This window comes from Drosophila obscura, unplaced genomic scaffold, assembly GCF_018151105.1.
Source record: "Drosophila obscura isolate BZ-5 IFL unplaced genomic scaffold, ASM1815110v1 contig_46, whole genome shotgun sequence".
NCBI classification, from domain to species: Eukaryota; Metazoa; Arthropoda; class Insecta; order Diptera; family Drosophilidae; genus Drosophila; species Drosophila obscura.
In genome coordinates, this window is record NW_024542835.1 from 3,154,584 (window position 1) to 3,180,981 (window position 26,398).

The 26,398-nt window shown below is 40.0% G+C and overlaps 4 protein-coding genes across 8 annotated transcripts; 3 read left to right on the forward strand and 1 right to left on the reverse strand.

The window, feature by feature from the left end:
* Positions 1-221: 221 nt before the first annotated feature.
* Positions 222-15,649, forward strand: LOC111076720. Of its 3 annotated transcripts, none has more exons than XM_041595223.1 (6): positions 222-541; positions 11,391-11,849; positions 11,911-12,006; positions 13,368-13,777; positions 13,843-14,259; positions 14,325-15,649. In XM_041595223.1, the coding sequence occupies exons 2-6, from the start codon at positions 11,406-11,408 to the stop codon at positions 14,656-14,658; spliced, it is 1,701 nt and encodes a 566-aa protein (XP_041451157.1). In that variant the 5' UTR covers positions 222-541; positions 11,391-11,405; the 3' UTR covers positions 14,659-15,649. The 3 variants fall into 3 exon arrangements, with proteins under 3 accessions (XP_041451157.1, XP_022226323.2, XP_041451158.1); XM_022370631.2 differs by lacking the exon at positions 222-541 and adding an exon at positions 3,135-3,214; XM_041595224.1 differs by lacking the exon at positions 222-541 and adding an exon at positions 7,809-8,129 and having other exon boundaries at positions 14,325-15,648.
* Positions 15,650-18,409: 2,760 nt separating this feature from the next.
* Positions 18,410-24,095, reverse strand: LOC111076717 (interferon-related developmental regulator 2). 2 transcript variants are annotated; one of them, XM_022370625.2, is made up of 5 exons: positions 23,283-24,095; positions 20,889-21,573; positions 20,573-20,816; positions 19,044-19,271; positions 18,410-18,980 (listed from the first exon to the last, which is right to left on the reverse strand). In XM_022370625.2, the coding sequence occupies exons 1-5, from the start codon at positions 23,323-23,325 to the stop codon at positions 18,897-18,899; spliced, it is 1,284 nt and encodes a 427-aa protein (XP_022226317.2). In that variant the 5' UTR covers positions 23,326-24,095; the 3' UTR covers positions 18,410-18,896. The 2 variants fall into 2 exon arrangements, with proteins under 2 accessions (XP_022226317.2, XP_022226318.2); XM_022370626.2 differs by lacking the exon at positions 23,283-24,095 and adding an exon at positions 22,836-22,869.
* Positions 19,379-20,511, forward strand: LOC111076718. Its single transcript, XM_022370627.2, has one exon. The coding sequence runs from the start codon at positions 19,550-19,552 to the stop codon at positions 20,411-20,413; it is 864 nt and encodes a 287-aa protein (XP_022226319.1). The 5' UTR covers positions 19,379-19,549; the 3' UTR covers positions 20,414-20,511.
* Positions 24,096-24,450: 355 nt separating the features above from the next.
* On the forward strand, positions 24,451-26,379 carry LOC111076719. 2 transcript variants are annotated; one of them, XM_022370629.2, is made up of 3 exons: positions 24,451-24,556; positions 24,661-24,854; positions 24,914-26,379. In XM_022370629.2, the coding sequence occupies exon 3, from the start codon at positions 24,952-24,954 to the stop codon at positions 26,347-26,349; it is 1,398 nt and encodes a 465-aa protein (XP_022226321.2). In that variant the 5' UTR covers positions 24,451-24,556; positions 24,661-24,854; positions 24,914-24,951; the 3' UTR covers positions 26,350-26,379. The 2 variants fall into 2 exon arrangements, with proteins under 2 accessions (XP_022226321.2, XP_022226322.2); XM_022370630.2 differs by having other exon boundaries at positions 24,661-24,850.
* The last annotated feature ends 19 nt before the right edge of the window (positions 26,380-26,398 follow it).

The following is a 26,398-nucleotide window of genomic DNA, read 5'->3' on the forward strand; positions in this document are numbered from 1 at the left end:
GAAACCTTTTAGGAACTTGTCCATTGTAAAAATTAGATGCCACCTGTTGATTTGTAAATGTGTGTTCGTATTTTATAGCAACCAATCCAAAAATATCAAAAGCACAACGACTGTAGCTCGATACTATCATGATAGTCGCAAAACCATCGATAGTAGCGGCTAGCAACAAAACATCGATACTATCGATAGTGCCCTCGATGGTTTTACACCTCTACTGTGCTTAGTTACAGTAGTTTTATAAAAAAAATAAACACCGCGAAACAAAATACATACACACACCTATTAGTGCTTAGTTACAGTAGTTTTAGGTCACAAACAATCGGAGTGCGGTGCTGCATATGTATGTACATCTATATAAATCCAAATAATGCGAAAGTGTGGAAAGGGAAACGCAGAGTCCTGTGAAATGTGAAATAAATATATGCGAAAATTTATGTAATACTGTTTGTTTCAAAAAACAAACGGAAACAAGAACTACTGTCAACAAAACAAAACAGTATTTGTTTGAAATCATCATATTTTTTTATTTCAAAAGTATTAGGTGAGTGCTGGTTTCGGGTAGTGTGAGGGTTCGTGTACTGTAAGCATAAATATCATAACAATTATGTTGTTTTCCTTTGTCCCGTGCTGAATTGTGACTCATTGGCGAAGAATTCCAGGTGCACACCAGGTCCTCAGAATAACCTGACTCATTCCCACGTACATACATATAAAAAGCGTACGCCAGAATTTATGTTGCGAATATGAGAATTGTCCTCAGTTTGCACTACAATAGGGAAGCGCTGCCAAACGTCTGTTTGAACTCGACCCAATAGGGGAAGACATATAAAAAAAACCCCTCGCTGTTTTCCCCCTTCAAACCCTCTTGATACCACTTTTGACAAGTTTCTGCTTCAGCGGGTGCCACAGTGTGCCTACGTTCGGCTCGGTGCAGCTGCACCTAAATTGCACTAAACGCGCACTCTGCGCCAAGCGAACGCCTCCCATCTCCCTGTCTCCCTCTCTCTCTCTCCCTCTCTCTCTCTCGATGTTTTCTGCGCTTCGTCATTCGCCATAAGTAACGGCATGTTTTGAGCTTGTATGCGGATACATACATGCATATGTACATACATATGTATATGTATGTTCATTCACTTTTGCGCATTTTTATTGTTGGGTCTCGGCTCTGTATTTTTATCATTTTTAGACACCAAAACTGTAATTATCTCGCTACCTCCCTCTGCCGTCTAGCTCTGCTTTCGCAAGAATTATTGTCTATTTGCTTGCACCTAAAACCTGATTGCTGGGTACAGGGAACCCTGTACGTTTAGCGACCGCAAGCGGCAATAAAATAAATTGCTTTGCATGAATGTGTGTGTTTGTTTGTATCTACGCAGTACATATTCGATATGGAGAGCTGATAAATAAAAAAAAAACAACTAAAATGATAGCTGCGATGAGAGGCCATTTATTGGACACGTTTCATAATTCAAATGATATTTTACCTCAGATCTCTGTTAAAATGTAATAAACACAGTATAACTTATCTAACGAGAACTTTTTCATCCTCAAAATAATGATATATGATATGATATATCCGTGTCAATAGTCTTAGCCTACATACATAAAGGAATATTTACCTTAAAATCCTACTAACTAAAAAAATGACAACCTGTGGCCAAAGCTCAATATTTTTTTCTAAAACATGAAATTCGTCTTCACTGTGCATCCCCTGGCGCGAGACGAGATCAAAGCCCCATTTCACTTTCTTCATCAGCGCACACGAGCACACGCATAACACAATGCCCTGCCTTACTCCCCCTCACTGACGAGTGGCACTGACACGGCCAAGGCGTTTCATTTAAAAGTGATTCAATCAGTTTAATTGATTGCACTCATGCTCGTCTGCCTCCATCTGAGTGCACCGTGCACCTACGTGCATTTGTACATATATTTCAATTTTATTGTTTGCATTTATGATTTTTCTGCAACACTCGCAAAACAGCCCCTCCCACCCCATTCACGCGAATGGGAGGGCCAGGTCACTGCAAAGAGTCAATTTCTTCGCTGAGTCGCTCGCTCGCACATCCACTTAAATCGGTTACAGTTACTTTGGTTTGGTGTGTGTGCTAAATTGGTGTCTTCTTTCGTCGTTGCCCTTTCAGATGCCGACGGCACGCGCTGAGCACTTGGGAGAAAGGGAGCCGGCCGCGAGGAGGCAATATGAAATGTAAATGTAGGCAGAAAATTCTCTTGTATAAAATTACCCGGTGTCGATGCCAGTGGCTCTCGTCGGTGTGGGAAATGAATAACGTCAGTCGTCGGAATGGGGATTTATTTCATAGCCGAGACTTTGAATTGCTCCATTATACTTACATTTTTCCTTTTGGCCCCATCCAAGGCATTATAATATTTTTTGTTGTGTCATACAAGGTTAGACGGTGGGCGATAATTTTCAACGGAAACCTTGGCAACGACTTTTAAACATTACTCGAACATCCTTAAGCTTGTCCACATTTTCTTTCTCCATTTTCGCTAGGGCCGTCGCTGTACAAAGATGTACAAATTTCCCATAATCGAACGGATTAATTTTTTACTAAGGACACGAATAGAGACTATACGCCATCCATAAGTGATTCGAAATGGGCTACCATGAAATCTCAACAATAAAACGATGTGCCATAAAAACGTCTTAAACTCGTATGACCGATAGAAGAAATTGACGAAAATTCGAATGAGAAGAGTCATTGCATTCTGTAGAGGTCGTTCAACTGACGGATATGTTGAATAAAAATATCAATTTCCATACAAAGTAGTTTAACCTTTTTTTCAGATACTTTACATAAGTTCATCAGGTGAACATTTTTTTAAATGGGAAATTTTCATTTCTTTAAATTCAAACAATTAATTTCCACTTTGCATATTATTTGTATTTTTTTTACCTTAAGACTTTTCGACGAACGTCAGTAGATACCCCAGACAGCAGATACCAGAACGAAATGTGAATTTTTGCCTTGCTCCCGTTTCTCTATTGTTTGAAATTCTTCAGAGTCACATTTCTTATTATTTTTTTTTTTTTGTCGTGACTTTGCTGCTAGTTTTGTGGATGTAAAACTCATATGTACATAAAGCTAACACCAGCGCTTCTCTTTCAGCTTACGCTTAGCACTGTTCAGTGGGTCAGAATTTGAGTAATATTCTCCCCTGAGCACAAAAAAATGGAGAATTCTGCTTTGTGAGTATTAAGTAGCTGGCGAAAGGTGTGCTGTGCCCCCGTACCCAGAGCTCTTCGTTCTACCCGCATGACCACCGACCTGACCTGTTCATTTAGTAGACATTCTGCATGGAAATATATTCGTTATACTCGTATTTAGTAGTTTTATCTGGTATTATTCGCGCTCACTTAATTTACGAGAGCTGTGAATAATAAACAAGTATTTATCGAACGGCGCAATCGAACGAGTTAAATTTATTTATATCTACTTTTAGTACTCGTTCAGCTACGCAATGATAGATTAATTCCTTAGCTATGCGAAAAGTCTAGAACTAAAAAACAATTTATGAGGAATCCAAACTGCTGGTGTGATATGAAAAGTCGAAATTCATTGAAGTTTGGAAGTTTATACACTGGGAGCCTTTTATTATCAATTTTTTGAATATATTTATATATTCTTGATCAGAATCAACAGTCGAGTCGATATAGCCATGTCTGTCCGTCGTATTTTCGTTATACTTGTATTTAGTAGTTTTATCTGGTATTTCTTATATTTCGTTTTGTCCGCCCCTTTTGCTCTCACTCTCTCTTCCAGTGTGGCATAGTAGTTAAAGGTTTGTTCTCATGTCCGGGATGTACTCAAAGAGTACCTCTCTCACCTCTCTCCCAGTTTCGTTTCAAATTTCCTCAGCATTTTGCTGCACAGAAAAATGTTGTCATAGTGCGACACTTTTTTAAATCAATTTCATATGTTTGGTGTATCTCTTGCTGGATTTAATCACCGTTTGTCGTCATGTGGAGGAGACTATGTAAATATGTGCGATGTTAAATTATTATTCTAAAACGTCAGCGATAAGACAACAGAACCCTTCGCATATTTACGATGACGATCATCATTATCTTTCACAGTACAACACTGTCATCGTGAAATAGTATCAGTTGAATTGTAAAAAATCGATGTGATGACGGTAGACCAAAACGAGAAGGAACGTGTAAGTCGCTTCTGTGATCGCGACTCTAATTTTATACCCGTACTCAGTCAGTATATAAATTTTTTAGCTTATGATTTATGTAGAATGTATTTTGCATTTTTTTTGCTACGTCTGTTATCTTCATTTACACATGCAATGTTGATTTAACATCTAAAGTGTAGATTATACATCTACAATGCAGATTCTCTGCAAAGGTAGCGCATTGCCAGGGCAGAGTGCGTGCGAGCGAGAAAGAGAATGAGTGGCGTGGACTCGTGCTGGAGGTGGTGGGGGAAGCAACTGAAAATTAATTTCTTTATTCTGGCTATAATAATGATCCCATCTGATTCAGATTCAGCAATCTGGTAGATATGGTCATTCTCCACGATACTGCGTTTTCAGTTTTATAGTATCTTCAAAGTTTTAGCTGCCACAGATTTTCGTCTTTTGCCCCGGGGCCGAAAGGGGGCGCGGCGATATTTGAAATACATTTGGTTGCTCTAGCTCTTATAGTCTCTGAGAACTAGGCACAAATCCACAAATCTTATGTACCCCTTAACTCTTTTTGAGTAAAAGTATAATTAGGATAACCAGAAGAAGATATAAATGCTGTGTATACAACTTATGTATATAAGCGATTGTATAATATTTGTTTATAATTACCTTTTGCACACTGACCTACTACTCCTTGAGAACTGCAACTGTCGGAAATAATCGCTTTATTTTCGCTTACTTTCGGTTTCATTAGTGTATTCTGCAATCAGTGCAATAAGTACACAGCTTTATAGGCTATGGCCCATAATCAGTTCTGCACCGTAGTTCCAAAATGACTCACAACACAATCTTTTATTCGTCTTAATAAAAGTAGTTATTAGTCATGTTTTTGTATCATATTTAAAGAAATCCTTAAAAGGTATGCCCTTGGTGATTCAGGGTTTATAACTTGGCCTAGTGTTTGAACCGATTAAAATCGATAATTATTAGCCAACAAACCTATTTATTATCTTATCGGCTTTGAAATTTAGTCCAATTTAATCAATCCAATACCTTAAAAAAGATATATGATTATTGGTATGAAATTATTCATTTTCTCTGTCCGTCTTTCCATTTTCCTATTCTATTATTGTAAGGTGTTCTCGTGTTGGTGAGATAGTGATTCAGTGAGAGGCTCGATTAAGGAGAGAGAAAAAAGAGCTGCCATCAAACTTAGTCCTTGACCAAGTGTAGTGCGAGGGAGACGAGGGATATCTATGCTCATGGATTGCGGTTCAAAGAATATTTAACCTAGGAAGAAGGCTTCGCCGGTCGTTTGTGAGAGCAAAGCACCAAGGAAATCGTTATTTGCGTACATCTGTGCAGGAACAAAGTTATTATGAATGAGATTTGTAGTGGAAACCTGATAAATATTGACTGAAATCCGACATGTACCTAGTAGGGACTACCTACATATGTATTTACATAAGCACCAAATTCATTTGTACATATTTATTTTGTCACTTTTATTCACATTGCTAATAATCTGTAGATAATTTTTGCGAATTATTTCATCAACCACTCAATAATTGCCCCAATTAACAGCTCGAGAGGATCACGTTGCACGTTTCACGCTGCTTCTGTTGGGTTTTCTATGGGATTATTTTAGTTTTCCTTTTGATGAACACTAATGAAAGCTAAATGGAAATTAATTGACTTATATACGCCAAACAGGTCGTCTTTTAGGCGCCCAACAACGCGACGACACACAAGAGTTAATTCAATTTTAATTTGAAGGTCGTGAGTGCTTACTCAAGTGACTTGGGGTACGGCTGTGTTCGATTGGTGATCATGATGTATTTATTCAAGCTATTATCAATCAAGAAACGCACCTACATAGATTTCACGTAGGCACAAAAAAACCTTGAGAATTGAAATATTTATTCTTTGAGAGGTGTTTGTGCTTTGCTTGTAGGCTCCAGTTTTTATGAGACAATTTGTGTGCTTCTGAGCTCTTGATTTGTCAACAATATCTTTCGTTTCCAGTCGAATTCTGGTACCATCTGCTAGTTATAATAACAAAACCAAATTTATGACACGCACACATTTCACAGTTTGAAGAAACGCCTCTTGATTGGGATACGTTCCTCCTCGTTATCTTATAATCAACCCCAACAAAATTTCCTTAGAGGTTAACCTTTAGCTCTCGCCCACACAGTCAAATGGGTATAATTTTCACATTAGTGTTTTCCTTCGCTGGGATTTTCCTTAATTTGTTTTGTAGGCGTTGTATCAGACACACGCGACCTCCTTAAACACGAATTAGTGTGCTTTTTACCAAAGAACATTCAACTGGTAACTGGTCAAAATGTATGTAAATTATTTAGAATTATATACGTGTGTGGCTTGAGTAATCAAATATAAATTATTAAAAATTGATTTGTTGTATTCTCTTTTCATTATATTTACCGTAACAACAAAAAATTTACCAAAAAGGGGAGTGTATTTATCGGAGACCTGGAGACTGCTTGAAGCACTTTGGAGTATTGTCATGACTTTCAACAGTACAAGCAAATAAGCATACATATAAAACAAACACTATCTCGAGCGTACATTCAACCAGGGGCCCTGAGATCTCGCTCTCTTCGAGTATCTCTCTCGTCTCTCTTTTTTTCAGTGGGAGCTACTTGGTTACAAAAACCAGTTGAATTTTAAATGTAACTCTCAGCAGCGCTGCGGGCGGCTACAACCAAAACAAGTTTCAAATTTTTAGTTTTGTTATTTTCTAGACTTGCTCTGGCTGTGCAGGGAGTCCGTCACACTTATTGTATTATTACCCTGCGTGGGGAGATTGAAAAAGATTGAAAAATACTCGTGTCAAAATGCACAGTTTTGGATAATTCAAAAGCGACACCAAGCTGACTGTGTGTTTAGCTGTGAAGCTAAAATAATTATCAAGAAACCTTTTTATACAGTTTTTTCCTTTTAATATAGATAAATATTTTATGCTTTTCTAAAGATTTTGCTGTTCAAATCCGAGTGTGTCGTACTTATTTACTATATATGCAAATAATGTTAATTGAATGTGATTTTTTGTATTCTGCTTTTGCAGAAACCATAATATTAAGAGTAATTCATATATTTATAGTGATTATATGTATTTAAATAGAGTTGAATGCATAATGCATCTCATTTAACACACACACAGCTAATAACATATGTACATCCATTTACTGTGAAATGTATTGTATTTATTTTCCAACTAACCAATAACTAACTGCAAAACAAATATTAATATCATGTGTGCCATGGGCTATACAATTAGTATCAATTTTCAGATATATTTATCGAGGATAAAAACAGCAGCAAAAATTTTCTGTTCTGTTTGTTTGTGGAAGCGTTTATTAAGCCGACGTATTGTGATGGAAATTAATTGCCGAGCTGTGGAATTTAGGGACCAGTAACCGCTGAAAAGTGCGAGCACTCGGAAGCTCATACAAAATGAACTGCTTGTCCACTGCTTGGGAGAGAGCGAGAGCGTAAAAGAAAGAGAGAGATAACGCGTTGGGGCTAACAGAGCTGTGCTACTTGTTGAGTCATATGTGTGTGTGGTGTGTCTCTTTGGGGGCCCCATGGAAGATCGGGCTGTTCAGTCTTTTCCGCCTCGCGCCTATGATCGTACGGGTCGGGTCGCTCTTTTTGTAACGCAGCAGCAGCGTTCTACAAACTATTTATATATATGTATATATGCACATAACTATCCCTACTATATGTTCGACAAGCAAACAAAACTAATAAATAGTATATCGCTGTGTCTATCGAGTGCTCAGTGTGTGTGTCTTTGTGCTATTTTCGTGTTGTAATACAAACAGAAAGAAAAGAAAATAAAAGAAAGGAACCACTAGAAGAAGTTTCAGCAGCATGACCTATGCGTAGCATGCCACAAATGAAACCGAAAGCAAGGCGCAGAAAAAAGGAAATTTCTTATAATGGTGTGTGTGTGTTTGTGTGTGTTCATTATCAGACCATCTGTGTAATCAGTTGATTGTCACTCCTACCCTACCGCCCCCCAGCCATTGGCCAATGCTCTTTGTTTTTCTCAACAATTATATGTATTGTTTTTTTTTCTTCTATATTTCCGCTCTAATAAACTTTGCTTGGACACCGCGAGAGCCCCCAAAAACCCTATAGTCAAGCGTAATTCAGAGCGCCCTTTGTCCGAGGCCGCATACCCGCACAAAACAGTGCGTTTCACAAATATATCACATATCCGAAAGTCGAAGTTGAATTAAAAAATAAAACATTTAATCAAACTATCGAATACGCTTATTTATCGAATCAAATGCAGACATCGAATCATTTGAAATATTGAACGCTAGTTTCTTCTCGAATTTAATCAATTTTCAATCTTATCAGCTATTGATTTCTAATCAAAGTATGTAATTTAGTTATTGAATTATAAGTATCATCATATCAAAGTTTAGGAATAAAAGTGCCCAAGAATCTAGAACTTTTAGAATTAATAAAGTTGTTTTTCTGCATTGTGTATTTTTCCAATGATGATCATTGATGTTTACTGTGTGCATATTTTGGGAAACGAACTGTGCTTCAATTTTAAGCTGAAATTCTCTCTTTCCGGCTCGATTCAGTTCGCTTATTGTCGCGTTTGACTTTTGGGTTGACTTTATCTTATCGCCCGTCCGTCCGTACGTCCATTCGTCTGTTGGCGACCGAAGTAGAGTCTCGTTGTCGTTGCTGTTGTTTTTGTGGATTTGTTGTTGACAGCAGAAAGCAAAAACTAATACAAGTGACTTAAATGGACAAAACATCCATGTATGTATGTTCGCGTATATGCATAACCTAAACAACCTTATATACTCGTTTTGGGTGTGCTTAATTTATTATTTGTTCTTCACAAAAAAAAAAGCAAAAATTGAAAAATATGTTTGCCAAATATGGGAGAAACATGGTCAATAAAGACATGTTTGTTTGTACCAGTAATAATCGTACTCTAGGGGTATATCTGTTATTTGACACAGGAGTGGGCAGATTTAATAAAAGAGCAATACTTTGAGGTGGAGAGATCCTTACATGATGTACATGGTGTAAGAGAACACTCCACGTTCACTCGTGGTTGACAGTTGTCCGTTGAAACAGCTGATTTTGTGTTGTTTCAAGCAGCACAATATTCCTCCAAATGCTCCCTATTAAATCTACTGATTGAATTATTTTCTATAATATTTCCGATCTATATTCCTCTATAACCCAACGCAACTGTAATATCTTTAAGAAAGTTCCCTGTAAAATTATTATATATCATGCAATTATTACATAAAACCGTAGAGTGGAGGACGAGCACTGCATACGCCTCACTCGGGTGATTCATCGTCATTTCGAATTTAAGATTTAAAAAAAAATATGTACTATGGTTTAAAATTTAAACTTTTAAACTTTTAAACATGTAGTTAAAAAGTCTATCGCTTGTGGCGAATGGTCTATGTTCATCTTATCCCAAACGAATATATCCATTCGGATGTGTCGGCGATTTGCACATTTCGAATCAATGTCCTTCGACGAATGTACAATGAATAAAATGAGGGGATTAAAACGCTCATATTACTATTGAAGCTATGACAGAAACTGTTCTTAGTAAGAATTATATTGGAAGAAATTAAGACTAAGAATTTTCTTCAATCCCTTAGAGACTTGAGATTTTAGTTAAGTCATCACCTAAAATTATAAACGAACGTTTTAGTGGCGAATTTAATTTACTTACTGAAGTCGTAAAATCATTTCTACGAGATGCTGTGATGTGTGTGCAGTAAGTCGGCAAAAGTTCCCTAGCCGACGCTTTGCTCGGTAGAATATTTCTCGAAACATTTAACAACAGAATGTTTACTACAACGAGCCATAAACATATACAATATATGTGTACGAATGCGGCTTTGCTTCCAAAAGTCACGTAAGAGAGCAACCACACACTTCCACCCCACCTTACTTGCGACTCTTTCTCGGAAAATATGGTTATCGCTAACTTAAAAACTTAACCTATTAAAAACCAATAAACTAATTGAGAAACACACTTAAACAATTGTTTAGCCATTCATTCGACTTTTAGCGGATTGCAATTGAGTGTGGAGGCAACACATCGAAAAGTATTCACGAGTATTCAACGATTTAACATCTCGTGCACTTTAATTGCTTGAATGTAGAACGACAGCTCAATGCTCAATGGATTTGCCTGATGTCTGAATGTCTCTCTCAGTCGCAATGTTGAATGCTTTTGTGTTCTATTTCTGATATTTCTAATATTGTGGGTGTCAGGCTGCTGGCAGGCATTATTATCGATGCCTCAGTCTCCACTATGGATGTTTGTGTGTTTTTTGTTGTTGTATTTTTTGTTGTTGTATTTTTTGATTGATGGATGGATTGGTGGGGACGGGCCTGAGAATCGTTTCTGGCATAATAATGCCCACACCCTTCCCCTTAGGACTGCCAAGTGCTGCCAATTTCATTTTCATTCTGTCGGCACACAAAACCCTAGAGTGGAGGACGGATGACTGCTCAAATCTCACTAGGGTTATTCAACAATTTATATGGGGTTAAAGTTATCGGTGGAACAACAGCAGAAACCGCTAACAGCGAAACGGTAGTCGTACATCAATGTTCCTCGTCATGTACACGCAATATATGTTGTTTTCGCTATTCTCGGGCATTCTCTGTTGCAACATTCGCTTGTACATCTCGTGTGGAGCATTAGTGTGAAGGAGTGACGTAATTTAACCAAAACCAATCGGCATATTTGATTGATTTTTAAATACAAAAATTACAAATATATGAATGCATTTTAATTTCCACATAAAATTATGTTCTGGAATGAGTAGATTGCTTTAAATTGCCTTGTTGAAATGTTAGATTATAATTTGATTCATATATTATTCCATTGATTGTTCAGTTTTTATTTCGTTCAGTGAGTACCCCTAATGGCTCTGCTGATTGTTTGTTTTTTGGGCTTGCCCCAAGTATGGCCATGGTCGTTACGAATGGGTAAACATTTGCATTTGCTTTTAAAACGAACCCAGACACCAGCATAGCCACTGGGAATGTTTATTCAAAAACAAAACACTTCGTGAAAACCGTTCCACCTTTAAACTGTAGAACTTGTTTGTTGGTTTATCTTTCTATCGGTTAACCCTTAACAAGTCATCTAACCATCTCAATAATTTTCTGTTTTTTGTTGTTCTTTTTTGCAGTTAATGTAATTTAGGATGCTACCAAGTTTGGATACCTTAATGCGTTGCTCGAAGCGAGTTCTGCAATCGCCCCTGGAGGCGACGGCAACGGCCAATCTCCAGATGCGGAATGGTCACAGCAAAGCCCCGGCCGGTAGCATCTACGGACCCTTCACGCCCGACAATGATCTCAGCTGCTCCGGACGGGGGGACTGCGTGAACCATACCTGTGTCTGCGACATCCGATATGCCGGCGACGAGTGCAACTTCTTCAATCTGCCATACTATGCCGGAATCTCCACCGTCTTCTATGTGGTGGCCCTCGTCTCTGTCATCCAGCTGCTCATCTGCATTGTGGCCGAGTACCAGCGGCTCAAGCAGCCCTCGATCCTCAGGGCCTGTCGCATCACCACACAGAAGCTGCTCTACTTTATGGTCTTTGTGGCGGCCTCCTTGCGTGGAGCCTACTTTACCACTCCGGTGAGTGCGAGTCTGCCTTGAATCGCCATTAAATATCTATGAGTAATATTCTATATTTTAGTTGGATCTACAGCCTCAATGGGCCGTAACCCTGATGTCCGCCTATTATCCATTGCTCATGACCTGCGCCTCCCTGATCGTCTGCATGTGGGCCGAGGTGAGTGCACTACTACTCCAGAACTCTCTTGAAGAGTTTTTAAAATGTGATTTTTGGTTTGTTAAAACATTAGCAAGACAAGAATAGCTGACGACACTATAGAATATGAGAGATTTTCTATTAAACGTAAGGATGCATTCACAAGACTGAACATATTATTGAATAAAATTTCGCAAGACAAGAAATAGATAATTATTCATATAATAGATAATTGAACGGAACTTTTGACAGTCGATAATGGATTTCATACGCCTCAATTTCAAGTATCCATTGAGCATTGAGTGGAATATCACAAGACTGAAACTCAATTGATGGCAATTAACGAATATTATAAAGATAACCCTTCTGGCACACACGTGAGGGTAAAGTCACAAGAACGCCATTATTGGCTATTGAGATTAATATATTGCAGATTACTGAAATAAATTATTTGTATGGATTATATCTGTATAAAAGTGGAAAGCATAGGGATAGATAAATGGAGTGGGGAATCTATCAGATATCTGTTTGCAATGGCCAAGATCCTACTGTTCAGTCAAACTACATTACCATATGGCATCTGTAGGCATTTCCCGGCCAACAACTGTTCTCATTGCTCTCATTAATGCTCGACACGAGATGCACAAGCGAATGCGACAAAATAAAATGCCCAAGAATGGCCAAAACTCCCCTAAGTTCCGTCTACCATCCCCCGACCCACAAAATCCTTTAGTACGTGCGTTCTAATTTATCGCATTTGAATATACATAGATAACACGTACAATACGTACAATCGTAGATAATGCCTGTACCTGTGGCTGTGCCTGTGACTGCGGCTGCGGCTGGCTATGAATACACTCAATAAATTTCTTTGATAAGGCAAAAGCTGGGCTATATTTCCAGTCACGAGTCCATCTCTAGGTTTAGGAAAAATAATCATCCAGCACCCAGTCCCCAAAATGGCGATCGTATGCGTACTATAATTTAATCGCACCTAGACCATGGGAATCGGAAGAGCAGCTCCCTCTTAAGTATGGTGGGAACTGTATACGATTGTAGCTCCCACTAAGGTGAAAATTGTGTGCAGTGTTGTTTTGTTGTTTAGTATCGACTAAAGTACGGATGTACTTTGGCAGTCGTTGGTGCACGTGTACCTAGAATTAAATTGTTTTTGCTACACTTCTGCGCAGCGTATCTTGGGGGACGGAGACCGATATTGATAGGCCAAACAGCCAACGGACAGGCAGAGTACACAGTTTCTATTATATATACATATGTACGAGTAGTATCGCGAGAATTAATTAAACTTTGAATCGGCAATAGGTGTACGGCACACTCTAATTGGCATTATTCATTCATTCCGTTGATTCGGACTGTTTCAGATCTTTCACCTGCGCGACATTCGCTGGGAGAAGTCGCAGTTCCTGTCGAAGAGTTTCCTCGGCTTTGTGGCCTTCAACTTCTTCCTGTACAGCCTGTTTGGCATCGAGGTCTTCAGCTCTCTGATCAATGCGGAGCGGCGGGACTACGCGCACATATTCAATGGCTGCTATGCGGTATTGCTGCTGATCGTGGTCGTCTTCTTTCTCATCTACGGCGTGGAGGTGTTCTTCAAGCTGCGCGGCGGCTTTGTCTACGACCAAACGGGCAAGATCCTGGGGCCCAGCGAGGCGATCGTGAATGCCTCACAGCTCCACCAGTCACGCTTCGGCCTCCTCAGTCAGGCCGTAATGCTCATCGTTATTGTTGGCTTTCTCACCTCCGAAACTCTGGGCGATTTCTGGAAGACCAAGTAAGTGGATAGGCAACCGAAAAATATTGCTAATGGATACTAAAAGCCAAGTTCTTCCTGTGTAGGGTTCCTGTCAACTCTCGAAACTGGCATGACATCATTTTCCGAATTGCTGAGATTGGCGTTGCTCTGTGGTTCCCCTGCTGCCTGTGGAACTCGATGGCGCCCGAACAGCTCTGGATACTGAATCCCCGCAAGCTGCTATCCCGCCAGATTGATCCGTCGATACCCACGCTGAATGCCGACACCAATAAGCTCTCGCCCGAGGAGGGTCAGTCGTTCCTGGCGAAAAAGGACTGCTGGATATGCTACGACAACGACAAGCCCGAGCCCCTAATCCAGCCCTGCCGCTGCACCGGCGACGTTAGCTCCGTCCATCATGAGTGCCTCAAGCGCTGGCTGGTCGAGAGCTGCAGCAAAACGGAGGCCCAGCTGTCCTGCAAGGTGTGCGGCCATCCGTACGAGATTGAAAAGTCCAAAAAGTGAGTATATGCCACATCTGAGTCAAATGCTTATTAATCCAATTTAATCCTCTATGCTTCGACAGACTCGAGTGGGAGAAGGGCTTCACCATCCAGCACTGGTCCAAGACGGTGATACTGATCACCCTGATGTGCGTGACGGGGGCCGCCGCCTGGGTTGTTATCCAAATGTACGTGGATCCCCTGGTGCGGGTCATGACCGTCGGCGTGGCCGTCCTCATTGGCTATGTGTGTGTCAAGTGTTTGGGCGAGAACACCGTGGTGGCCTATCAGCGTGCCAAAGTCAGCTCGATCAACATTGTGACCAGCTCGGAGATGGAGAAGCTTCACACCATATGCGAGGATGTTAGCGCTGCCAGTACATCGACAGCAGCAGCACGGACTGGCGCTGCCTCTTAATGGTAGAGTTGGTGAGAAGCAGTCGAGAGAAAGACAGAAAGAGAGAGAGTCTATGCCATACGGAACCACATCAGCCACACATCAGCAGCGCAGATCAGCAGAACGTACAGACATTATTACTTACTTATTGTATCTAGTTTAGACTGCGTTTTGCACACATTTTGCTCAATGCTCAATCCACAACACACAAACCCTTCCCTCAATCCTGTACATAGGTTTACAAAAAGAAAAGTAAGAAAGAAAATCCGCATCGTAGTGAGTAGTGCGTAGTGGCGAAACGGTAGAGAAAGCCGCCAGTTTCGATTATCGAGTCAATTGTGTCTCTCAAATTATCATGCAGATTTCCAAAAGTGGAATGTATTACAAAAAGCCAAATATTATTAGTCTCTAAGCATATAAGCCAGTATCACTTACACGAAACAAACACGAAAAACGAAACAGATAGAAACGTCTTGAGATTATGAACGCGTTGCCAAGTAGCCTGAAGAGCGAGCCGAGCCGAGTCGAGCAGAGCAGAGCAGAGAGTAAATAGATAGAGATAGAGCTTCGATGCGTCAGTAATCAGACCGATTGTGGGTCTGATCTGTAGTTTATAGCTTACTTTTATTAACAATTAATTTATGAAAGCATTTTGCATTTCATTTATTTCATGAGCCTCTCCACGTGTCCTTTGCATCAACATACAACTTGGCGAATATTAATTTAAGCGTATAAGTTTTTACTTTGTATTCAGTTGGTATAAGCGGCATATTAATTCCTAAGCTATATCCCATAAAGATCATAATTTATCAACCACACATACACACGCACCCACACCTTAAGCAAAGTATATATATCAATTATACATTTTATTGTATCCGGAACATACAATTTGTCAAAGCAAAGTAAAACGAAAAACCCACAATGATTTACATACAATTTAAGCTACCATACATACAATTTTTTGTGATAAAAACAAACCAGTTAATAATAATTATAAAATTTATAAAATTTCAATTCTTTTTGATCAAACATGGGGATTGGATTGGTCCTGCTGACTCGTGGAAATTCATGGAGAGCTTATTTAATTTCGCATGGATACATGTACATATGGATATGTACATACATACATATGTATATGTATGGATTTCGTATCATTAAAATACTTTTATAGATTGACGTATACTATTTGGGGATCTTTGATGGCAGACTAAGTGAAACTTTACTTCACTGCTTTTAAGTTTCTAAATTGTTTAATTTGATCATTAAATAAAAATTGTGATCTTGTCTTCTGTATTCCAAGCTGGAATTTGAATACCTTTTTAAAACATTCAAAATATTGAGGCAAGAATAGAGTACAAACTTGTTATATTTCTCCAAACAGTTGTACAGAACTGAAAGAGTTATTTAGAAGAACAGAACCCAAAGACAAAAAAATACAAAAGTCAGGTCGAAATAATACTCTGCTTTTCAGTGGATATTTTCAACTAAAAAAAACTTTTTCCAGCAATTTATCAAATTCTTTTGCACATTTTGGTCATGTTGTGACAGAAATGCAGTAGTACCTATGCGTATGGAACGCATTTTTAAAGTATACATTAGGCTGGCCCAAAAAATATTTTTTTTCGAAATTCAAACGGGACACTATTACTATTAAATGCAAGGTAACAAAACTAGGGGCTCACCCCGGGGGGTTTGTTACCTTGCATTTAATAGTAATTTACATGTTTTTATTTTTTTTTATTTTTTAAGAGGTTGCTACCGAACTAAAAAAAATTTTTTGTTGAATGAGTTGGATAACACTAGCCAACACTAGAATTAGGCTGTGGCCCAAAATAACTTTTTCTTATAGATTTCGGGGTTTAAACTTTTTTAACGAATTATTATTTTTTTTTTTGGTGTAGTTTTTGGCTAGTCTTGGCTTGCATTTTTAGTTTTAGATACTCGCATTAATTAGGCGTCGTTTAAGGTATTGTTCATTAAAATCTATGGATAAACGGTGGAGCTAAAATTCGTTAAACAAACCTTAAAAATGAAAAAATAGACAAAAAATACTTTTTGGAAGGTTGCGGACCCAACTGCCAATTGGAAACAAAGCAAACGAAAAGGGGTTGAATTTTTGGTACCTGAACGTGTTCCTTTGGCATTGGACCAGCAACGGTATTTTTCAGGTGACTTTTCTTAAAGTCAAAATACCGCAAAAAATTATGAAATTCGAATTTGAAAGCTTGAAAGCTATCTTCCAGGCGTTAAGCTGCAGATACAATAGCAACGATTTATAGCTGCATTTGTCAGCTTTTCGGAACTGCAAAAATCTATGCAACCAGATATAAGATACTTAAGTTATGTGAAACATACTGGCACTACCTCTGAAAAAAACCATGAAAAAAATACCAGATTTTAAAAATTCTTTAAAAAAAATGGCGCCGGCCCCCCCCCCCCCCCGCGGCCCCCGGGGGGCGGCCCCGCCCCCCCCGCCCCCGGACGCGGACAGAGACGACGACGAGCTGGCCTCTGGCCCCCCCCCTTACCACCAATCTAATTACCCCTAACTTTGAGTACGGGATAAAAAAATTGTTAAATCCCGAAATCTATCAGAAAAAGTCATTTTGGTTCACAGCCTAAATAAAAAGTTCAATTTTGTCGAGTAGTGTAATTGGTGAAATCTATTCCATATATATTGATACCATTCATATCGTCATTAATCAGTTATTGGCAGTAAAAAAACTGCACAAGTTTTGCGAACTAGTTAACTAAATATATCAACCTCAGCTGAACTTCTTGATTTTCACCAATCGCAAATTTTTTAACAGTAACTAAAAAAAAAAAATAAATACCTTATTATTAATCATATGAACTAGTTTCTAAGTTTCAATATTATTTTAAAAAACCGACGAATTCCATTTTTTTTAATGTATATTTACCCACAAATTTTTATTTTCTTTCCGTGGTAGAAACCCCCAAACATCAAACTAAAAATTTGAAAAAAATTGTATAATTTTATTGAACAGAATTGGGGGGTGTCCCCTTGAAAAAAAATTTGGTCAAATTTTGGCCCAGCCTAGTATACATATATATGTATATAAAATACAGAAAAATAAATCTCCTATTTTTGGAAAATACTTTGATTTTATTGAGTTGATATCAGAATAATTACATTAAAATTTATGTTTACTTTAAGCCAGTGGTCGGTACGCACACATTTACGTTTTTGCAGTGCGTTTATGTGCGTATACAGCACGCAACACGGAACATTCTATTGGGGCCAACCATTGTAATGCAATTGTACGTGTATCAGAACTTTTTTCTGGGGAATAAATTCCAATATATTTCAAAGAATATAGAATATATTTATAGAGCATGTCTATAATTGGGTGAACTAGCAATTATTTACTGGTGCATCTGGATCAATTGGATTCAAAAATCTATCCACCGAAACGCATTTAAAAGAGACACCATTCAAAAAGATTGAAAAATTACTCGTATGTTGTTCAGAAGTATGCAGAAGTTTAGTTTCGCTTTCTTAGGCGCGTTTCCACTGTCACCGCCCCATTACAAAACCGAGACCAAATCCCAGACAAAAATGCATTTCATTGAGTTTTTAAGCCTAACGTTATTTATTTTACATGTAATTTCTATAAAATAAATGTATTTATATAGCTTATAAATATGCATAATAAAAGCCAAGTCAAGCTTTGACTAACTTTAGTTTTTTTTGTTTGTTTTGTTTTCAACTACTTTTAGCAACGACATCGAAGCAGAAATAGGTTTATTTTTAGATTGTATATATATTTAGGTATGTATGTATATTCATAGTGTAAATCAAGATCAACAACGTAAGAGGCATGCCCCGCCCCTGCACCCCAAAAGGGGGGTTATACGACGAGACATGCTAAATTTCATATACATAACAAAAAAAAGTGCAAATAATTCAGATCGATACATACACACACACAATTTAATATCGTGTTAGCGCTAATATTTAATAATAATGGCCCGTTCGTGTGTTCAGTGTTTATAAATATTCCAATTTTGTTGCATTTGTTGATTTTCCAGAAACATATCCTAAATTTAGACTTAGTTTTAGCTTTGGCTATGCTATGCCCTGTTCAAGCTAAAATTAGAAAAAATTCAACTAGCGGGTCGGGTCGTTGGCTATGGGATTTTGAGAGGATTCGTTCTGTTTTGTTTTGTTTTGAGAGTGTTTCACTGTTGGGATTTTGTGGGGTGATTGATTTTTTTTGATTGATTTTCCAGCTTTAAGTGACGACGGCCGATCGCTTGTCCCGATTCTTGCCACGCGAAATGGAGCGGGCCTTGAACGCGGCAGCATTCACCAGATGCTATGGGATGCAAATGAAAAAAATTCGTTAGAGCGATTCTTGATGCCTGATCAATCAACTTACGCGCTCCAGTTTGGTCGGCTTGATCTTGGCATTGCCATTAATGCCAGTGTTGGTGGGACGCGCTCCCAGCTCGAATATGTCGCGTATGAACTCGTTCTCCTGCAGCTGGGAGGTCATGCCGGGACCCATCACTGTGCACAGGGCCGAATACTGATGGTGAATGGACCATGCATCCAGTGTCAAAGACTCTGTGCCAAAGCGAATGTTGATTTCCGGAGAAATGTCCTCCTGAAATAATACACAGAATATTTGGGTTCAAATAAAGTAGGCATGGAATTGAAATTAAAATCTATATTCGATATTTTGTACTGGAAAATGCTCATTTGGCTCAGTTAAAGTTTTAGTTTCGTGAGAACCGACCAAATTCTATGCTCAGATAAATTTTAGTAGTACAAAATCGTATAAAAAAAAGTGTACAAAATTCTAAAATCAATAAAATAAAATAAATTTGGTTATCTATTTATTTTTTGCAGCTTTTGCAACATTTTGAATTTTTTTGCATTAAAATGCTGGTGACCACCTATCAACATGACTACGTTCCGCCCAATGCCAAGCGGTACGAGTTCCTCACCCGCGCCAAGGGATTGGAGGGACAAGAGGGCGCTAAGGTAATCGAATGTCAGTGCATCGATGAGGAGAAGATCAAGGCGCCATCCGATGCCTCAAAAGACTGCTCGGGGGTGGAGTGGACGGGCATTGCGCCAATGGGTAAACTGGTGGATCCACGGCTCATACCCACGACCCTGGCCCAGGATCAAGTGGACAAGATGGCCTTCTCTGAGGAAACGGACTGCTTTAAGCTGCAGCCAAACCGCTTCCTCAAGATCCTGCGCACTGTCTACCCCGATCTGTACGAGCGACTGAAGGTGATGCCTAAGGAGGAGCTCAGCCGCCGGCTGGAGAAGAACCGCATGTTCACCACGTACCAGATCGACTTCTGTGCGATGAACGAGTACCCCGAGGGCATATACGAGAGTCTCAAGACCGAGGACGAGGCCTCCAAGTTGAATGCCAACAAGTTCCTGACCAACAAGGCGCCCTGTTCAGAGTTCCGCTCGAATGTGATGAACGAACTGGACAGGGAAACCTCCACGGGCTACGAGATGTCACAGGATGAGTGCGAGAAGACATACAAGCCCTTTAAGACCACATTCGCGGACTCCTCGCGCTTCGTCGCCTCGGGCAACAACTCACACTGGAACGCGGCACCGGCTACCTACAGGAAGGTGCCCGACTTCACCGAATACATGGACTCGATAAGCCGCAACGGCTGTGTGATCATGCGGAACAAGTTGCACGACCACTCCAAGTGCCTGGCCAACTACTGCAAGCACGAGCTCAAGTTCACCTGCAACGACATGAAGCCGTGAATTGCAAGGATTACCCGTGCAATCAGCACCACTCGAATGTCCTGTTCTCGTGTTCTCTGGAGTTTGCATTTTTGGTTCAAGTAAATGAGTAAATCGAACTTTTCGTTTCTTAGTGGGTTCTCTGGTTCTGGTTGGGTTTTTTTTTCGTTAGCCACTCACCTCTAGATAACGCAACACATCCCGGAAGGTGGCACGCTGAGCCTTGCGATCGCGCTTAGCCCGATACTTGTGCGAATCGGTGGCCAGCTGCTTGACAGCCTCGCTCAGTTCGGCAATCTCCTCCTCAAGGAAGTCGTCATCGTGGGCACGGCCCGATTCCAGTATCAAGGCAATGGTTTCGCCAGCGGCCATGCGGACATCCAAATGTGGGGACTGCAAAAGCCCCAAGAACTTCTTGATCGATCTAAAAATGAGCGAGCGGCAGTTTAGAAAACATTTCTCTGGTTGTTATACACGTTAGGGTTCAAGGACTTACGGGAACATGTTATTTCCGGTGGTCATCAGTGACACGAAATCACCCGGTGGTATGAGAGTCAGAAGCAGGCCCCAAGCACTCAAAGCCTCGGCATGCAGGGCTCCCGCTTCGGCGGTGACCGACACTGGGGTCTTGTCGTCGCCCCGGAGATAGCTGCCGGCAAAGATGGCCTCGATATACTGCATGAGACGGACCAGTTCGGCGACATCCTCGCAGCCCAAAAAGCTAAGCAATCCAAGGGCCGAGACGCACTTGGCTCTGGCATCGAAGCCGATGGACTTGTCCTGAACGGTGGTCAACAGAAACTGGTCCATGGCCTTGGAGATGCCCTTGTCACCGCCCATCTGGAGTACCAGCAAGGGGGCAAGACGTGCGCCCCAGACCTGCTCCTGTCCCTTGCCGCGACGGATGCTCTTCTCCACAAAGTCCATCAACGTCATTTTGCGGTCCTCCACGAAATCGGGCATATAGCGGTGCATCAGAAGCTCACAGATGGCCTGGAGGGCCTGCACACGGGTCTGGGCCGACTTCTCGGTGGCCTGCTCCAGGGCCTTCTCGAACTTCTCCTCGAAACGCTCATTGGCCAGGTCATCGTTGGCCTCCGAGGAGGCAACCTCCGACACGTGCGAATAGACGCTCACATTATCAAAGGACTCGTCTTCGGAATTCGAGTCATTGGTCCGGCCTGTTGGACAGAGGGAATGGTGTGGGGAGAAGAATTTAATATTTGTTTTAAGTTCATGAACACTGTATCCCCATCCCCACCAGGGTATCTCGTTAATATCCCCTATGTATAACAAATTTATATAACTGGACGTAAGTGAAGTGAGATTGAAACTGTAGTCCATTGGTTGTCAAACTTTAGCGATCGCTTCAATTACAAAATGGATGCTAATCTCAAACAAAGTACACTGAAAGAAAACACTAAAACTGATTTGGCTCATTCATTTTAAACAACATATAAACAAAACTGTACACTGTCAACGGCTCACATTTCTGCTTGTAAAATTGTTTTGAGAAATGAGTTAATCAAATGAGTTGGCCAAGCTTTTCCGCCTTTTTCGCGTTTTTATTTTCTGTTAGGTTGTGATCACACATATCCATATATGTGTACATGATATTGTATATATACATACATGTGTACATGATATTGTACATATGTATGTATGTACAAACCTCTGTACACAAAGAGAAATATAAATTGAATTACATTTGATGCCGCACAGCAGCAATGACCTTCAAGAAAAAAAAAAAATTTTTAAAGGAAATGTGCAACAAGTTTTGTTTCATTTTCTTTTTAAAGAAAACCCACAACTTTCCCACTGACTGTGCTGCTGCTATTTGGGACAAGGCAATTTCCGTCTCCGTCTAGCATTTTCCACCTTTCACAAAACTATTTGCAGGCAACAACAAATGCGGTAACAAAATGAAGAAGGAGAAGAGAGAAAAACCAGCTGTTGGGGCAAAAAGTGGGGCTGTGTATGCTTTTGAAAGTTGCTTTTCTTTGGGATTGAGAGAGAGAGGAAGAGTAAACCAATCTGTGTTTAAACATACATACATATGTACATATGTATGTACAATTGTACGTATTGATGTACAAATGCCTGCATAACAGTTGCATAATTTGTGGGTCACAACAATTTCTATAGGTGCTGCATCAATAAGAGAAAAAGGTCTTCCGCGTGCTTATTTATAGAGGGAATGGGGACACCATGTCACTAGTCGACCTATTTTGAATTGGGTTAATTGATATTCAGGGATCCATCATGTCAGACGGACTCCTTCTTGCTGGGTCTCATCTTATCGATGAGTCTCATTCGCTCAATTTAACCCAAAGAACCCCAATCCGCCTGAGCAACCGTACCAACTAATGCGCATTTATTGAGGACAAGTTCCGATTCTCTATCGCATGCTCTCCGGGATTGATATACCCCCCTTGATACTCACTGATTGGAAGCACTTGCATATGTATTCACTCGTACACATGAATAAATACGGGTGTCTGTATAAAGTCAGTTCTGATAAGCTGGCATTGAACGTATGTGTTTGTATTCCGTTTTCATTGCTGTATTGTTGCGTAGCCAGCTGAGCTGCGAGCGCGTGAAAAGCTTTTGGTGCCAGCACAGCAACAAAACAAAAATAATTATTTCAGCGATTGCCAAACAGGTTGTGGGTAGCAAGCAAAAGCTTTCCACACAATTTTGGAAATCAGCTAAACATGTACATTCTTCATACATATTTGAAGAGTATTTTAGTCGTCGCATGACTAATGCAAAGGTCAGGCCAAAGCAGCTGTAAAAATTTCGCCTGCATTGACTCTCACGCCCACACCCACTCGAACACTCACACTGCAACACACTCTCTCTTTCTTTGTCGTCCGCTTTTGTGACTCACCTTTGCCTTGTCCTCCTCCTGATTTCTTGTTGCGTCGCGGCATACTGTTGATGTTTTTGATTTTGCGTTTCTCACGAATTTTATTTGAAAACGACGACGTTTTCGTTGGTATTGTCGGCCTGCCTGCTCAGTTGCACACAAACACAAACGGGAAAAAATGCCCTGTAGCCGAGTGTGTCCTCCGACTCTGACCGCAGAGAAGTCTACACGACACCACACAAAATGTCTACACTCGCTTTGGCGGCAACGGAACGCAACGCACGTGTTCCTTCCGATTTATTGATTTTGTCTCAAGAATTTAGGTTATAATTAAATTTAGTTGGCTTTTAGTCTAGAGATCAAAAGATGTTTTGATCAGGACGCAGCTATGCAAAAGCTTTGATGCTTCCAATTTTTAGAAATCCTACACAATTGTCTTTGGCGGTGTTGTTGCACGCGGCGTTTGGATTGCAGTTGTGGAATGAAGGTCGACACTGGACGCGATCGTATTTTATTGATACAGGTGTGCGGCTGTTTGGGCTCTTCTGGCTGGGCGATACTACAAAAATGTTGTGCTCTGGATGGCGTTGCAGCAAATTTCATGTTTAATTGCAATGAATTGAATTCTGCGCTGGCAGCCACTGCCCTGTTCTTTGTGCTATGGTGAAATTCCTCTGCGTTCGCTTTGGGGTTTTTTTAGTGGTATTATTTCAGTTTATTTTTTTATCTCGCCAGCGTTTTTATGGCACTGGACTTGACGGTTGTAGCTTTCGAAAGCTCTGCGTATTGAAAATAATGCAAAAATGTTAAGCACTTTGATTACGATTTTGACGAAATTAGTGTGAAATTAAGCAGTGTGACCGCGGTTTGATTAATCAAATATACCGTCTGACCCTCAGAAATATACCTTTAATATACCAAAAAAAAATACCACTATACCATAATTCAAGAGTCCCCTCTATTGAAGCAAGTGAACGTGAACTTGCCTTAAACCGCGTAAAATAATAAAGTTTGCTAATGTTTTTATGTTTTATGTTCAATTATTTTTAGTTCTTTTTCGAAATGAGTCTGTAATGACCAGGTACTTCAGTTGTTATTGTTGTTGCAAGTAAAAAATAACCGGATCTTATATTTGTTAAAATTTAGAATATTGTGTATTGCTTAAAAGAAGTTTATATTTTATTATCTTGCTTGTTTCTTGAATTTATCAAAAATGAGGCACTATCGATGTTTTTGTCTACAAACAATCGAAAGAGCAACAGCTGGGAATCGATCGCCTTTTAATTCAATAACAAGTATATTTCATTGAATTAAGCATTTACCTACGAAATAATACCTGAAATAACGGTCTTAACTAAGCCCCCGATCTACGGAACTATTTGGTTTTAATAGGTTACAGCATAATAACCAAACTCAACGTGCAAGCTGGTTCGGGTACAACACACTCAAGGTCTCTATTGGTATTGATAAACACTCCCAACAATTTGCGAAAACTAAACGCAAACCAAAGATTCTATATATGTTACATATAAGTGTTATAGAATTTTTGCCCAAACCAAGATGGTTCAGTTCAACGTCATCGATATAACGTAGGTAATAGCCATATATGTATGTATGTATTTGCAGTTTGGATTAACAAATCACTTTTACAGCAAGACTTCTTAGAACATAAGATAACGTAAGAAGCAAAATGAGTCAACACGCTAGCGGTAGTAATATTGCCAAAGCAGTTCCCGCGGAAAATAGAAAGAGAGAAGCTGATGGTGCGAAAGCCTCTGGCAGTGATGACGCACGCAATGCAAAGCAAGCCAAAATCGGGACGTCTCATACAACTGGTCTCCATTTAAACGAGGATTGCTGGAAAGTCGTAATGGATTATCTGGACGTAAAAGACCAGCTAGAGCTCGCGTCTTCGAACGTGTTTATGGGAGAGATGTTCAAGAGGTACGCAAGCCATCGGTACAAACATATGAATGAATCGCTCACGATAAGGATTGGCGACACACCATATCTGCAGAAACTGTTGCAGATTGTTGGCGAGAATCTGGTAACCTATGAGCAACCATTGACTTTCGATCAAATAATATTCCACCTGGAGGACCATTGTAGGAATGTCAAAAATTTGAAAATGGGCTTTGACCTGAACTCGATAGAATGGCCCCATCTACTCAGCTTCAAAAAGATCAAATCTTTGGACACTGAAATATGGTCAGACCATGCACTACAAGAAGACAGAGATAAGTTGTATACGGAATTTGTAAACATTCTCAAGCATTTGCCGTGCCTAAAGAAACTGAAGTTGAAGGCTGTCGAATATAACGGAGGAGGATTGCATTATCTTGAACAGCTGGAATCTCTGGAGCTGGATGTCCATGAGGATTTCGATGGCAAGAACTTGGAGTATTGCTGCCAAACGATAAAGCAACTACGCCATCTGGACATTGCACATACTAGAAACCTCACTAAGAACAATTTTGAAATTCTGGTGACGAACTGGCAGCAGCTGGAACGTCTGGCCTTTTCTGTACAGTGCTTCGACTCAACGATGCCCTATGAGCTGGTCTGCCAGTTGCCCAGGTTACAACATTTGCAGGTGGTGCATGACGGTTCTGTACGCGACTCGTTAATCGAGGGATTGATCAACAAAAAGGGCTCTCCTCTGGAAAGTCTTATCCTGGGACCAGACAATTTGTCCGTGGATCAGGTTAAACGTCTTTGCAATATTTCTACACTCAAGGAACTCGAAGTAGCCTGCGACACCGTCCCCTTGGCGGACTTACTGAAGCTGAAGAACCTTCTATACCTCCACATATCCATGCCAATTACGAATGACCATGTTCTAGACCTTCTAAAGGGGCTTCCGCTCCTAAAGGTTCTCAATATACAAGTTTACGATATGATAAACAAAGATAACTTAGTGGATAGTGTTCGTACCTGGGTGAGCGAACAGAAGGAGCAGCGTGGGAAGATACAAATCTATTTCGAATTCTATATGCGCGATATTTTGTATGCTAATCATTTGGTTGAAATCAAAATTGATTGCTTAGATCCCATATTAATAAACAAAGAACTTAGTGAACGAGTTTAGAACTACCAAATATACGGGTTTTTTCTTGAATAAATGTAAATCAAATTAA